The 16,102-nt window shown below is 34.0% G+C and overlaps 1 protein-coding gene across 4 annotated transcripts in view; it reads left to right on the forward strand.

Moving 5' to 3' along the window:
- The window catches only part of LOC111039578 (dual specificity protein phosphatase 10-like), a 37,817-nt gene extending 21,983 nt beyond the window's left edge, over positions 1-15,834 (forward strand). For all 4 annotated transcript variants that reach the window (XM_022323148.1, XM_022323147.1, XM_022323149.1 and 1 more), the window contains 2 exons: positions 12,263-12,613; positions 14,698-15,834. In XM_022323148.1, coding sequence (XP_022178840.1) covers positions 12,263-12,613; positions 14,698-15,038 — 692 coding nt within the window. In that variant the 3' untranslated portion in view covers positions 15,039-15,834. The remainder of the gene's footprint in view (positions 1-12,262; positions 12,614-14,697) is intronic.
- Positions 15,835-16,102: the final 268 nt, after the last annotated feature.

The following is a 16,102-nucleotide window of genomic DNA, read 5'->3' on the forward strand; positions in this document are numbered from 1 at the left end:
AGTATACACAATTCTATTTGTATTAGAAATATGGACTACTTAAATATATTAATCTCCGAAACGTTCCAGATTTATTTGAAAAAAAAAACTGAGGGGAAATACTATAAAAAGACCTACCCTATCGGGATAGATTTCTTTGAGGGTTTCCTAGATGAGTGCTCCATATTTTGTTCTGGAAACAATAAACAATAGTTATCCAACCAGGCACCAGCAACCCTTCTGATTTCTTACAAGTGTTGTGTATGTGTCATCGAGTGTTCGCAGAGGGTACACATCGTATTGTTGTTATACTTATGCCACATGTGCATTTAACTATATTTAATGTCGTTTTCGAAGAATGGTTGATTGGGTAATTGCAATTTTTATACTCACAATACGCATTGTTCACCATTGCCTTAAAACGCTGAATCATTTAAATATCCTTGAATTATAAATTGCTCGGTAGCATGACACGTATAATTACTTTTCAACACCCATATAGTTATTATTAGTTTAAAACAACATAGACTGCGATGACATTATTATTATTATATCAAATTACTATAACATTCTACACAACTCTACACGAGATATATCTAACACGCTAATTATTACAGCTAGGAAATAAATAAATTTGGTATCGAACATATTACAAAATATTGTCATCAATAATATTGTGGCCAAACAAAAATCAATTCAATTAAAATTGTTATAAACACCGTAATATTAGTGCATAATAACGAGAGGAAAGGGGAAAGGCGTATTATACTATTCAACTATAGTACGAACAATGTTGTTTCAGATTTATAAATTATTCAAACCATCGGCTTTTATAAAACTTAAAACATCTGGTTTGTTGTACGAGGGTTGTCGCATTCGTGGTGTGTGTCCCTAATTGAAAAATCCCAATGGATTATGCACTCGCGTATACAATGATGACTAACGATACAGTATCCCTTTTATTTTCTACCCTTAAATATATCATGCGGTAAAACCAGTAACTACCGTCCAAATCTATATCAATAGAGCCAATTAATAACGTTAAACGGGAAAAAATTATTATTATTTAATCATTATTTTTATGTGAAGTGAAATAATAACTGGATAAAAATAGTGCTGTGTATTTTACACATAAATGATATACTAATATAGCTACACAAGATGTGAAATCAAATCATGTATGACTTGGCACTACAATAAATATATCTAAATAGATAAATGTATATATTTTTGTTTTTTGTCCTAATACATTTTGATTTTAAGACTAAAATAGGTGTTAGTTTATCGTTTTATAAGTTTTAAACTGTAGGGTTAAAATATAATATGGAGGTATATGTAACTATTATAATTGGGTATAAAGTGTACATAAAATATATACAACTCAATGGCGCCTATTATATTTGTTATTTAGTTTACATCGTCAGGTATTTAATTTCGTATTAGAAGATTCTTAACCCTGATTCATAGCAAAAATTAAAATATGTCACATTTATAATAAAATATAAGCATACATTCTAAATGATCAAAATAAACAGTTTAAAGCTCTAGTCTTAAAAAAACTATGTTTTCAGGTACTGGTGAAATGTATTATTCATCATACAATATTAATGTTTCGTAATATCAAGTATTAGAGCTGAATTATTTTCATATTTATGTGTACGAATTTAAAACTGATATATTTAGATCAGTTTTTAATATGAAAATGAATGATTGAAAATCTGAATGAATGTTTGATACATCAGAATCGCAGTCACCCTAATTAATTATAATGTCATTAAAATGCAATTCAACTATCTTAGATTTCTATATTTTTTCTATTGCTCAGTCTTAAAAGGGTTATCCTAAACACATAATAATGCGTTTGTCGAGTTAATCATTTTAATCGATTCATTAACATGCGTGAGTCATACAGATTTTTAATTTTATCGGACTTCATATGCTTTGTGAACGCTCCAAATGCTTTGAGAATATAATATACCATGCACGCGGTTGACTCATGTTTATTGTGAACGACATAATATAATGTTTTCCAGATTATAGATTGTGAGAAAAATAAAGACGTTTTGTGTTTATTCTAATGGTTTTTTTGCTGAACAAAACGTAGACATTTTGTTATGCGCAGTGACTAAAACAGATTTAACACGAAAGGTATTATACGATATGTACGTCTTACGTATTCAGATATACCCAAGAGTTGAGAAATTACCATAACTTTATTGAATAAAAAGACGAAATAAGATAGCCCGCATGCCATAATGTGCTCGTATTGAAATTTAATTTTTCCAACCCCGTTCTTTTGTCGAGCAATTTCAAATGATTTCATTTCACATTTTTTTTGTCCGTGTCCGATAAGATCTAATATTATATTAGTAATAAATTGTGTATGCTTTATGTGCGTACCTACAAGGATATTTTCACATAGGTCATGCGTTTGCGTCTAACGTCGCAACAAATACCTATGTCGTTAATGTGTATTATGTTGCATTAGACACCCGTACCAATATTATTTATGACAAACGCTGTGATTCATACGTTATTTATTCACATTAAACAATTATTACCGTTTGGATGATTCAGTGTCGCGGTCGCAGGACTACGGAGGAGCGGCAAGACATTGTCTGTAAGTCGTATAAGACGACTGTCTTTGTATTAATAGATTTTTCTGGGAAACGACCATACGATGATTGCACAACGCCGATTATTAAAGCAAAAATGATTACTCGCGCTTATCAGTAGATATAGGTACCTATACCTAAATAGACGTTGGCACATATAGAGTGATGCAGGACGTGTATGCCTATTATCTACTGCAGTTTCCGCTTTCCGCTGTATCGGTATGAAATATGAATACAATATTTTGTAAATCACGAGGATCGAGGTGAAAGGCTGCAGTGTTTACAAACGAGGGAGATTATTATACCTATACTTATGTTTGTTACAAAATTATCCTTATTATTATTATTATTACTACGATAGACGTCGTGAAAGCGGTTCGAAAAAAACGAACAGAATAATAGTCTCGAGTACAGCTATTATATTGTTATTATATAGATAGTGCGTGCATATTATTGTACCTATCTGCAAACAGTCTCCTGCGTGCGTATTGTTTTAAGTGTATGATATCCGTACGATCGAATGACCGCTGTAACAAGCTCTGCACTCCGAGAATAGCGTAATAAGAGTGTACGGGAGTGTATGGCCATTATATTAAGCCGCTTATATTTCGAGATGGCGTATTAAATTTATAAAATGTGAACTATAATAGGTCAGTTTGTGTGAGTATCTGTGGGTCGGAGGTCCGTGTTTCAGCTGATATATATGCTGCGAATTTCTCGGAATGTGTGAAATAATAAATAAAAGACTAGGAATCGTTTATTTTGGTTTACGGTTAGGTACAAGTGCACATATACAATGGTCGTAAAAAATGAATCTTTAAGTAGGTAATAATTTAAGCTCTTAAGTCAAATTAAATAATAACGTATTATACTTAATTGATTAGGTATAATTATCATTTACGTAATTTATGACAGCGCCGTATTTATTATGCAAACGAACAAAAATGTATGTATTATTCGATACTAAAATGTTGTGTAAAAACTCTGTAACGTTACGCATATTTTTTCAGAAGTATTAACTTATCCTATAAATACTATATTGTCTATATTACTCTAGTAAAGAGGTGGCCAAACACAGAAAATGATCTCCGAATAATGGCCTATAACAAATAAAAGTTTTACTTCTACATACAAAATAAAAAAGATGCACTGTATACTGCAGACTGCAGTGGTACGTTCGTAAGGATATTCATGGCATACGGAACAATATTATATTTATTAAAATACGCAAAATATATTTAAATATTTTTTATGCATTTTATCTATTCGTCACAAACTCACAAAGTTTAAATGTGCCAATGGTTGGCTAAAAGTTCCATTTTCACTTTGGAGACCAAAGTCTCCAGACCAGTGGCGAAGTGTCATATGACAAACGAAGTAACATCTACCTACTTAGAATACTAAAAAATAATTTGTTTTTATACTTGTATTATATTTAATTAAAAAATATTTTTTCACAAATTTGAATAGTATTTGTACATTTTATACATATTTGTCAAAATATTTTTTTTTATTATAGTATTCTTAGAATAGACTTCGCTGTGCCTTGCGTAGTGGGTCAATCTAGTAAACATCCAAAATTCCAAATAGGTATATTGTGCAATTAAATATGAGACGATGTTGTATTTTGTTGTATTTTATTTTTAAGAAATCGTTATGAATTTAACGCTGTGTCATCGACTACCTCAAACTTGTTATCGTGGTTAATTTTTAATTAACGGTTTGTTTATTTCTGGTGTGATATTGTCTAAATATGAGTATCAAGATTATTGTCATTATATGCCTGATTTTTTTTCAACTTCGCCTTGTCACTGCTATAGACATATCGGGATATTTAGAGTAGGTATATGAAACACATGAAACTTATTATGATCTATGAGTAAATATTTTTCTTAAGAAAGCTTATGGTTCTAAGCAAAAATGACGTGATAAGAAAAACATTTTCTATCGCACTGTTCAGTAATAAAAATACTTGAGAGTATAATATTTAAATTTCAGTATAAGTAATTGATATATAATTTATATAGTAATATTAGAAACATTTTTAGTAATTTTTGCATTGATAAAAGCCGAAGAACAGAGACTGACTGGTCTTCGAAAGTGAAACGAATGAATGGAGAAAATTGCATAATTAGGAACACCAAATGCAGTTTCAGAGACCTGATATAGTTAAGGAGATCACAAAAAGAAGACTCATGTGGGGGACATGCCTGGCTAAAGCAAGGATCTCTAGGTAGGCAGGGAATAGAGGAAGAGTCTTTCGAGAAAAAACATTTAGGCAGACCCAAGTTGAGGTGGGAAGACTGTGTGAAAATGGATATAAAAACGATAGGACCAGTAATCAGATGGAGAGAAGCTGCAGAAGTTAGCAACAAACGGCAAGATTTGTATTTAGCTGCATGGTCTTGAAGGCCGAAACCAAAAGAAGTAGAAGTAATGTTTGTACTAAAGAAATGGAATTGATATAATTTTAGGTTGACGGCTGAATAAGATTGGGTACTTTATTTTTAAAATAAAGTTCTGTGTATTATAATTATGTTTAGTCTATTCCTAACCGTTTCAAGACAGTCATTCATATAAACACTTCATAAAATGTGTCAATAATGCGCATTCGTTTTTTATTGAGTGACATCATTTTTCACGCGAATATACATAATTGTTTTATTTTTATCATTATTATATATTATTTGATTGTAATAGTTACTTAAATATATCGAATGATACACGTTTACGTGAAAAATGAACTCTTAGGTACCTACTCAAATGGTTGCACGTGCGCAAATAATAATGATCTCCTAGAGATTTATGAATTTTTGTATATATATTATATACGGGTGTGTAGTTCTGGTCATTTGATAACGAAAGTGTCAGAATACTCTCAGTCAGTGTAAGCATCCCATTTACCTGTGTTGTATTTTATACATTCAGTATTATAGGTACCTACTGATAAAAGATACATGCTTATGCACACAATGACGATCGCGGCAAATAATGAAATGCAGTAACAGTGTAAAAATAGTGAACATGATATCATGCTGGAAATATTACGTCATGAATCACGCAGGAACTTCCATACAAATTTTGTTCACACAATATACAATACGTTGGCAAGATGAAAAATAACGATCCTTTTTTCAATTTTACGTTCGTTGCAGTAATTTTGCGTGAGAGAAATCTGATTGGAACAATTATGACTGCGTTTTATTGCCAACACTCGTCACTCGTGTGTATTACTGCGGAGAATCGCACTTAGATAAGTCTTTGATGATATTTTTTCTAAACCGTTTCGCCGATACTACAATATAACGTACAGATCAAATCTAATCAATCTGTGAACTGTGATGACGTGATGTTTGGTCTCGTGATTCGCATTCTACGTTTAGTTCAGACTTAATACCTGCTATTATAATACCTACCTATATGCCTTTTTTGTCGATTTCCGATTTCTTCCTGCAATACGTCAAGCGATATTGTTTGTTCTTCCGACTTTTTATTTGGGTCGACATTCTTAGCGTGACTTATTATACCGCCATACTGGTGTTAGAAACGGCCATAATAAGATATTCTTAACAATATTAATATTATGGTTAATTATTATTAATAATATATTAATATATATTACATATCTACTTTTTGGTTTTACTCGGAAACATACAGCACTCAACTAGTGATTTATGACGGGTATAAGTAGATTATAATATTAGGTTTAATTTTCAAACATAATCCAATAGTAATATGAAGTAAATATCCTTATCGAATTCTCATATTATCGTCATAGTTTTATTTAAAAATTACTTACGCAAAACGCTACAAAATTTATATTGTATAATATTAATATACTGAAAAGAAAAAATAACCACAAACGAACGTTTATTATTAAAGTGTTACAGCTTGGCAATTACACGTTTTGTGCCTATAACGGTCAAGGTGGTAGATTGTACAGTATAAACATTCACAGTAATATAATAATTATACAATTATTATAACTATAGAAAATTATTTTCACATCGTAATTGATATCAAATTATCAATTATAATGGTAGATTCGTATGCGATGGACAATATACTATAGTAAATAACAACACTCGGTGATGTTGTGACTTGTGGCCGAGAGAAAAGTAACTGTTGAAGTGCGAGGACGATAAGTCAATGAGTTTATGTGTTGAAGTAGTTTTGGTCTGTACAACTGGTCAGATTGACAAAATTTAAGGACAACCATTATTGATTATTATTAGGGCTAGGATTTTAAAATATTTAAGTGTAATAAAACATGGGTAGGTTTACAATGAGTTTACCAATATTTTCAAACTATCTTTAAACGAAAGAATCTTTTAAGAAAATGTATCATTTTAAAAAAAAATCCACAGCATTTTTGATTTTTTTTTTGTGTCAAAACAACTGATTTTGTGAAATTCAAATTATTTTATTATGTATACTCTGACCCAAATTGGTTAGAGGACGCTGAAAATAAAAAAGTACACAAACTCAAATAAAGTATTATAAATCGTAGATCTTATTATTATAATTATTTTCGACGAATTTCAATATAGTTTCTACAGTCCTATAGTGGACTTAAGAAATTGTTTCGTCTTGTATTTGTTTGAGGGCGATGACTGCACGCAGCCTTCGTAGTCCGATGGATAATCATAATCTGTAACAAATATGGTTAAGCTTACCATATGGCAATCTGCATATTATTATCAGATATACTAGACGAGAAAAGGAAATAATTTCCCATAGTTAGATGTATTCGATTATACAATATAAGTACGCTAGATCGGATCTATATGGTCTATTCTCAATAGGAACAAATAAAGAAAAATATTGCTCAACGTCGATGTAAAGCGCGTGTCAACATCTAAGAAATTAATGTGCATTTAAATTAGGCGTGGTAATAAATAACAAAAAAAATAATGTATTACAACATTTTTTATCATAATAATTTTATGCAAAATACGGTGTTATATAATAACAACATAATATTGTATTTAACCGTAGCGAATTCAGTTGAATAATAATAATAACATCATTCGAATTGCCACCCAACTTCAATGATTTTCACACATCGACCTACTGCAGCATAATATTATATTATTGTTAAAGATAACTGCATATTTTTCTGATGGCCTGCCAGAAATGTGATGTTCCCTTAAAATCATGTGGTACCATTATAATTGTCATTCATCAGTATAAAATGCCGCTATGATAGTATATGCTTGATTTTATCTCGAGATGCCTGTGCAAAGTCTCTCGTTTTGCAGTTTACTAATTGAACTGTAATCAAGAGTTTTTAAGATAATATTCAAACCATAAGTATGCAAACACTGGGTATGTCATATGTGGTTGTCATCGTCATATTATCCTCGAGCTCCTTAATCATAAACGCCCACCAAGTTACGAACCGTTTTCCCTAGAATTCGCTGGTGTGTGCAGGATTCAGCACTTAATAAGTTGTAACACTATATGGGTACTATCGTTGTTAATATTGTAATCAATGGTACCTACTATACATTATCGTAGCTGATATTTAGAGTAAATTTGTCTTCGTTGTTCTTCCGATGTGACTGATCAATTCTGATTGAGCAAGGAAGAAATGAGGAAACGAGTATCATAAAGGTCTCACAGCATAATATCAACTATCAAGGCCAAACAATTTTGTCATTCCATCGCATAACCGGTTTTTCTGTCGTTGTTAACCAACGAGAACATACGCGAGATGCGATTTAGTGATGCTAGTTAGTGTTTACTCGTCCGGCTTTAATTAATAATTTATTTGCACGGGAGAAAATATATTTTCATAACTTTAGCCGAAATGAAAAAAAAAAAAAATGTACACATCATATCTGCAATTCGCAAGTACTTTTTTTCTTCACTAGAAAACTCTTATAATATTATACATATTATATGTGTAATGTGTATATTATAGCTGCAGTTCCTACGTCTCGTCTAAATGATTTAATCGAATGACTCATACTTAATGAACCTAATATAAATTGATCATAGTAAATGACAAATATTATAATTGAACTCAAATCGGACTAAATTGTCAATAATATAGATAATAATACAATATTTGTATAATGACTTATTCTATTATATTATCTTAATATCTTAAACATATTATTATTAATACTTAATTATATTAAATTTGTAATTTTATGCATTTTTGTAGTATTATATATATTTATAATTATTTCATTTAAATTTAAACAATTATTATTATACTATGGTATAATATTTTAATAGTTTATAGTTTTTTCGAAAATGTCAAATTTAATTATTTGAATCATTTGTAAATAAATATATTGTAAACTATCATTTAAACATAATTCAATTCGATATGAGTGAAGATTATATTTGGAAAAAAATACTTCAATACTCAATGCAATAGAGTTATATAATCCAAATGAATCGCAGTGTTTTATGTACGATGTCGTCATTCGTAGGGTTCAACACGTATATAGTATAGAGGATATATTTTATAACAATAATATAATATATTATACTATACGAAAATACTATACCAATTTATTTTTATTTATCGTTAAGTAGTTTCATATATCAAAAAAAACGTCAGTTGTTAAGTACTCTTGTTCGTGTATATGTATATACAATATATTACATAGGCCCATTAAATATCCGACGAGTAATGTAAAGTATAAATCGTTGTTATGAATATATACTTATATCACTCGATTGTAGTATTAAACTTTGTTCCGGACAAATAAATAATATCATTTTACCAACTTTTATCTCGTAGGTACTATTTTCTCGAACCACGCCAACTATTAGCGTTGCGGGTTCGATTAAAAATCGGAAATATCAATCTACTAGTTGGTTTAATTATTATTCGCATTTCGCACGATAAACGATCGAATTTCGATAAGTGAAATGGCCTACTATCGTGCTATATCTGCTTTTACGCGAACACAACTGGTAATAAATCGAAGGGTGGCGATAAGTTTCACGTATATAATAATATTAAATTATGTTGTGTCGCGGCAGTGGCAGCGGCGTATGACAATCATTACGTGCAAAATTTGATTTCACACTCCGTTGGATAGTCAATTGGGGCGGGAATATCAAAAAATCGTTTTCCGTTTTTGGCGCGTATTCGTAACAGCACACTTACAAAATGTCCAATAGTTGAAATATCGTATTTTATATTTAGATAAATTTCAAGTTAATATTACCATATAGTTTACGATAATGCTTGTATGTAATTATTTGCACCGTAGGGCGTTCTGAATATTTAATTAAAATAAAAAAATACAAAGGTATTTTATAGTCATAGACATTAGACATAACGCAAACATTTAAATATTATAATAGTAAGTTCTATATGTAGTATGTACCACTCGCTACCGCCTACCACAGTATAAACGAGTAAATTGAATTAAATGAAAAGTTAAACTAAATCTATTCAAGCCATCAAGGTATTCGGATAATCGAATCTATAATAAGGTTGAACTTTTCTTTTTTTAGACAAAATATTGACGTAAATATTTATTTTAAATAATTTTTTTTCGGACTTTTTTACCGTTTACCCTTTTGAGTACTTATATGCGCTATTATAGGTGTATATGTGGTATAATAGGTCTATATTACAAGTTGCAGTACTAATAGTCATCGCATTATTATTATGACATTAATAACAATAATAGGTACTGAATATTGCAAAAACTATCTCATTTTTCGAAGTGATGAGTGTACGGTGTACCTTCACAGCGATGCATCATGCGCAATACTCAATACGCAGTATTATTATTCATAACAAGCAATAATATGGTATTATTTAATTATTTTAATTACGGCTGTGGTCGTCGAGACGCGAAAAATATATCGACGGCGGCGGCGGCGCTTGTTTATCAAAAGCATAATAATAATAATAAAAATAATATAATATGCGCGCGGGGGATGTCGTGTGTACACTCTCATTCACGGCGGCGGCGCGGCGGCGTCATCGTCAGTCGCGGCGGCGTTGGTGGGAACGAGGTGAGCCGAAGGGGAGGAGACAAGGTCGGATGACTAATGCACAGCGAGAGAGGTTACGATATTATAATATCATACCAGCCGGTTTGTCCGCCGCGTAGTAGTACGACGTGTTTATGCGTTACCCCTCTCTGGCCCCTCGCCGTGTCACTCTTCGCCCCTCCCAGCCCGGGCCTTCCGTGCTCCAGAGGACCGCGTGCGACCGCGCTCGCAGATTCGAACGCCGCCAGTTGCCATCATTCGACTTGTAGTCGCGTAACGTGTCGCACGCAGCCGATCGTAACCGTTTGCCGAAATGTGTGTGGTAAAAATGTATTGTGCGTAGCCTTCCGTGGGCAAACGTTTTCCTCTTCGTTCTCCGCCGAGATACTCTCCGCTGGATTCGCACAGTTTAATAAAATATTGTACTACTATAAACTACTGTAGTCATTGTATTTCAGTAATAATTTTTTTTAACTATAATATTGCCTATATATTATCATACACGTTTTAAATGTTTGCATTGACAGCAGTAATTTTTTAATAACGTTTCGAGTGTTTCGACCTACGATATACAATACGATAATTATATAATATAATAATAATAATAATAATAATAACATTACAAATACTCGTGTCCGAATTGAAGACTGTTGTGTTTGTGTACGTACGCAATATCATCTAAAAGCGCAAGATGACCGCCGCAATAGGACACAAAAAGCTCACGCTCAAGCTCAAGCTGTCCCTGGACGCTTGTCCCACTTGGAGTAGAATCCGTTCAGGTACGCAAATACTATCGACGAATTGACAACGGTCATTTTGAACCCTCCTAATTTTATACGAGAGTCGTCACTGACTTATCGCAATATTGAGTTATAACTTATAATATAATAATAAACAATATTATTATGCCTGTCTAGTATCTACCTACGTACGAGTATATCTGTTTGATTTTTAATATTTTACTGGTATTGGACAGAAGTATGCGCTGACAATAGTTACATTGCCTACGTACCATGCACACGGCTATAATCGAAAATACATTTTAGAACTACAGTTCACACACGCGCACACGTTATAAAACGTAGGATAATTTGAATATTCGAAAAGAAAGTTACATGTCTACTCACAGTTACAATAATATACTCGTATTTACTATAAATAGTGAACAGATAATAATACTATGTTGTATATTTAATTTTTATATACAAACAACGTTGATTAACGCTTTTATTTCTGAAAACCATTAAATGTTTAATGTTACTCCTGACTTATTAAATTACAATTTCCTTGTTTACCCAAACGAAATATAACTTCTAAACCAAGACTGTTTAATTTAGCACTGCATAAACATATTTTAACAACTAGTTTGTTTTAAGACTTGTATTCCGTGTTTGTAAATAAAGCGTTCCCATGTTATTATCGCGTGTACAAACATGTCGATTTTGTTTACAGAACACAATAATTATTGTTTAGATCAATCCGAAAGATTATCGATGTATCAGTCGATTGTTATAAAATTTGCGTATATATTAAGTATAAGGACTCATTGGATACCGACCGATGGTAAATCGGAAATATTATCCTCTCATTATCTCCTCTAATTTTTTTATATCATCGCCCTTGATGGATACACCAATCGCGGTATTTAGTCTCAGACGGTCTTTTTAATACGATTTTTTATTTTTTCTATTCAGGTGGCCACAAAGAATTTCATTCCCGGCATAAGGACATGTGCGAGAATTCCCTGCTGCCAGCGCCGGTGAGCGCCAGCTGCCCTCCAGATGTGGACCGCGAGTCTATGGACACCCACCCTCTGACGAAGGTGCTACCGTTCTTGTACCTCGGTAACAGCAAGGACGCCGACGACCGGGATGGTATGACAGCCATCGGGGTAACCCGCGTGCTGAACGTGACTACGAGCCAACAGTCACCATCCCCGACTATGGACCACCGCGCTTCCGGCGTTGTGTACAAGCGACTTTCCGTCTTGGACAACGGGCATGCCAACCTTAAACAGTACTTCGAGGAAGCGTTCGAATTCATCGGTAAGTCACCGATTACCATATAATATACCGGGCCCTATATCCAAAAACCATCATTTCCAGCTTATGTTATTATTATAGACGGTTCTCCTCCCAAATCGAACACTATATTATCTTTTTCGTTGTATATTTAACTGCTGCAGGATACCGCCGTTTGTGACCCGTAATAGCGCATCAAACACTCTACGATTATAAACGTAGTGCTCGTCATTGTTATTAAACGGTGGTGGTATAGGTTAGGGAGTCATGCTCATAGGGGGTCGCTTTTTCTGCCGCGAAAAAGGGCGGGAAAACAGAAGCCCGCTTCCCCTAATTTTCCGTGGACCCGTGAGTCACGGTGAAGTACAGTGGCAGCTGTATCGTACAAGACTCTCCTACGACTATGCACACGTATGGGTGACGTCATCGCCCGCGTTTGACCGAGTTTTATTGTTTGTATTGTTTTCAGCGACAGCAGTGGTGGTGGGTCCCTCTACATATCGTTCGTGTTGACAACGACGACGTGTCCGCGGACACCCGTCCGGAAACACGCCACCCACCCCCGCCCTTCCTTTTCCTCTTTTGACAAAACAATAACATCAGTCCGACCGGTATTTAAAACCCGTACTTGGAAACTATTAGAGGCGAACACAATTACGTGTATAGTGTATTATTAGGTGTACTATAGCAGTATAGCCTATGGGGTGCGCCCAGAATCCCTTTTTCATATAAGTGGAACCTCCGACAACCGACACACGTCGGCAATGTTTATATTGTTTTTACATGAGACCGGGGAAATGTTTGTGCGAGCGGATTTCTAGACGAGCGCACCGGTGCGGTTGTGTTTAGCCATTTATAGCTCATCGGCGCACGACCTCTCGCGTGAGTCACGTTGTGTTATTATATATACGACGTATATATCCGCTGTATACGCGGCGGAGCTGTTCACACCGATACCACTGCAACTATGATATTGTTCGAGTTGCACGCGCTCGTAAAAATAAATATTTTCGTTCGTCTTGTGAACGTCCAGACTAAATAGATTAACGTCATTCATTTCGATTTGGTCTTTCGCAGTATAAATCACATACATGTATGTTTATAAATATATTAGGTTATTCCCAATTACCCGTCATCGGTGCACCACTTGCCCCTGCTGCTAAAAACTATTACTGCTAATGACTCATATATGTTCCCGGACGTAATGTAATTGCCCCGTGATTGTCACCCCTTTCCGTGGCGTACACATGGCGACAACCCCTATATGATATTCGTGAGGGTACCAGAACTACGCATGACCCGTTGATGTCACAATAGATGACGTCACGGAAGCTCTCCTGTTGCCCTATGGCCTATTATATAATATACATCTAGATAACAGTAGCTATATAGTCCTGCAGGACTATTAATTTCAATAAAACCGTGGGATCCTGTGGTGGCGATGACTTGAGCGTGGAAACTCAAAATTAGATCTCCGCTTGTGCGACCCATATGATTATGACACCATACTCGAAGTGTTGTGCGATGGATAGGGTGGGTGTGTGGGTGCTACGTCGGTTATAACGTACGTAAAACTTAAAATAGAATCACTCGTTTAGAAGTGCGTTTAGAGCCAAAATTAAAACCGTCAGTTTGGACGCACACCGAGATTTGATTTAGCGCTGGACGTCTACCAGATCTCCGACCGCGGTTGTACTTTTATAGCCAAATTCGGGTGCCGCTCGCGACTTGTTTATTTCTGGCTCAGTTGTCTGCTAAAATTAACCTCAAAACATACGCCATAACACCATTTATCGATGGCGGTGAGTCACGTCTTGTGTAGTTTGTGTACAAATGATGGCTACTGCCGTGTGTAAAAAATATTGATGATATCTGCCAATTTTGATTTGTAGGGATTAAACATACTGCACGACCACGCGTCAACGTTATAAATATGATTAATCAATAATAAACTGATATAATAGCATAAATCACGCACCGTAATATCTCGGTTTAATTCCACCCTTCGCCCACCCCTCCTATTATAGATGACCCTCACTGACCGTTACAGAATCGTGCCTGTGTGATTATTCATACTCATCGAGAACTATTTCGTTGTTTTTTTACAGAAGGCGCTCGGACGTCCGGCGGAAGCGTGCTGATACACTGCCAGGCCGGCATATCTCGGTCGCCGACCATAGCCATCGCGTATGTGATGCGCCACCGGAAGACGTCCATGGTGGACGCATACAAGATGGTCAAGGCAGCTCGGCCAATCATATCGCCGAACCTTAATTTTATGGGTCAACTTCTGGAGTTGGAGCAGAGCTTACAGCAGTACGAACAGCAACAACAACAGCAACAACAACAACAACAACAACAGCAGCAGCAGCAGCAACCGCGTTGCGGACAGTCTTGGGTCGCCGCCCAATCCGCCGCAGACGAACTGTCGCCCGGGTTCAGTACATAAAAAAAGGCACCCGACGACTGTACGCACGCACGCTCGCACGTGTTGGCGTTTATGGGTTTCGCGTATGTATGTGCTTGCACGCGTGCGCAGGACAGAGACAAGGTACCGTGTCCCCGCTTCGGGCATGTTAAGATAATATTAAATATAGGTATATGTATAAATGTATAATATATATTATATACGTATACGTATGTGTATAATATTTGTTTGTGTCAATTGCGTTCGAGATATTCCAACCTATTTAATGTGTTCCTAATAATTAGTTTTTCCATTCTCGCGCAAATGTATGTAAAAAAAATTTATATATATTAAATGAATAATTAAAACGAAACTATAGTAATAATATATAAGTACCTATATCTCTATATCTAAATGTATATATAAACTTGCGTACGTATCCGTTTAAGAATGTGAAAGTATATATATATATATTTGTATATTATAACGTACCTATTTGCCTATTATTATTATTATTATTATTATTTTCATTCTCAGCATCATCATCATCATTATTATTATTATATTGTTGTTTGTAATGTTAAGAATAAAAAAAGAAAAACCGTGCCTGTATGAATTCATGGGACATCAAATATTATTATCATACGGCGATTCTGTGCAGCTATAATATAATATATATATATATGTAAACTTTTAGACACGACGTGATGACATCGCTGCATCATACACTGGTGTAGACTTGACACGATTCGAGAAAAACGAGCATTATCTAGTCTTGCAAATTTTGTACATAAGATATAATATGATATAATATACGTATTATTACTCGCTGAGACTACTACTATTTTTTTTTTTTATTAATTACACCATTATTATTATTATTATTATTATATACATAATATATATATATATATATTATTATCATGTATGAAATGTAAAAAAATTGATGTAAATATTATGTTTTTTTTTAACAAAAATTAAAGGCTGTGTTTGTAGATATTATCATAGAATATAATTGATGATGATCATGTACCCCTCCCCCACATATTTTTTAAACTTGAGTCAATATGTAGCATGATGATTTGTATTTTATATTTTACCGTCTA

Source organism: Myzus persicae, unplaced genomic scaffold (assembly GCF_001856785.1).
Source record: "Myzus persicae strain clone G006 unplaced genomic scaffold, MPER_G0061.0, whole genome shotgun sequence".
In the NCBI taxonomy this organism is placed as follows: Eukaryota; Metazoa; Arthropoda; class Insecta; order Hemiptera; family Aphididae; genus Myzus; species Myzus persicae.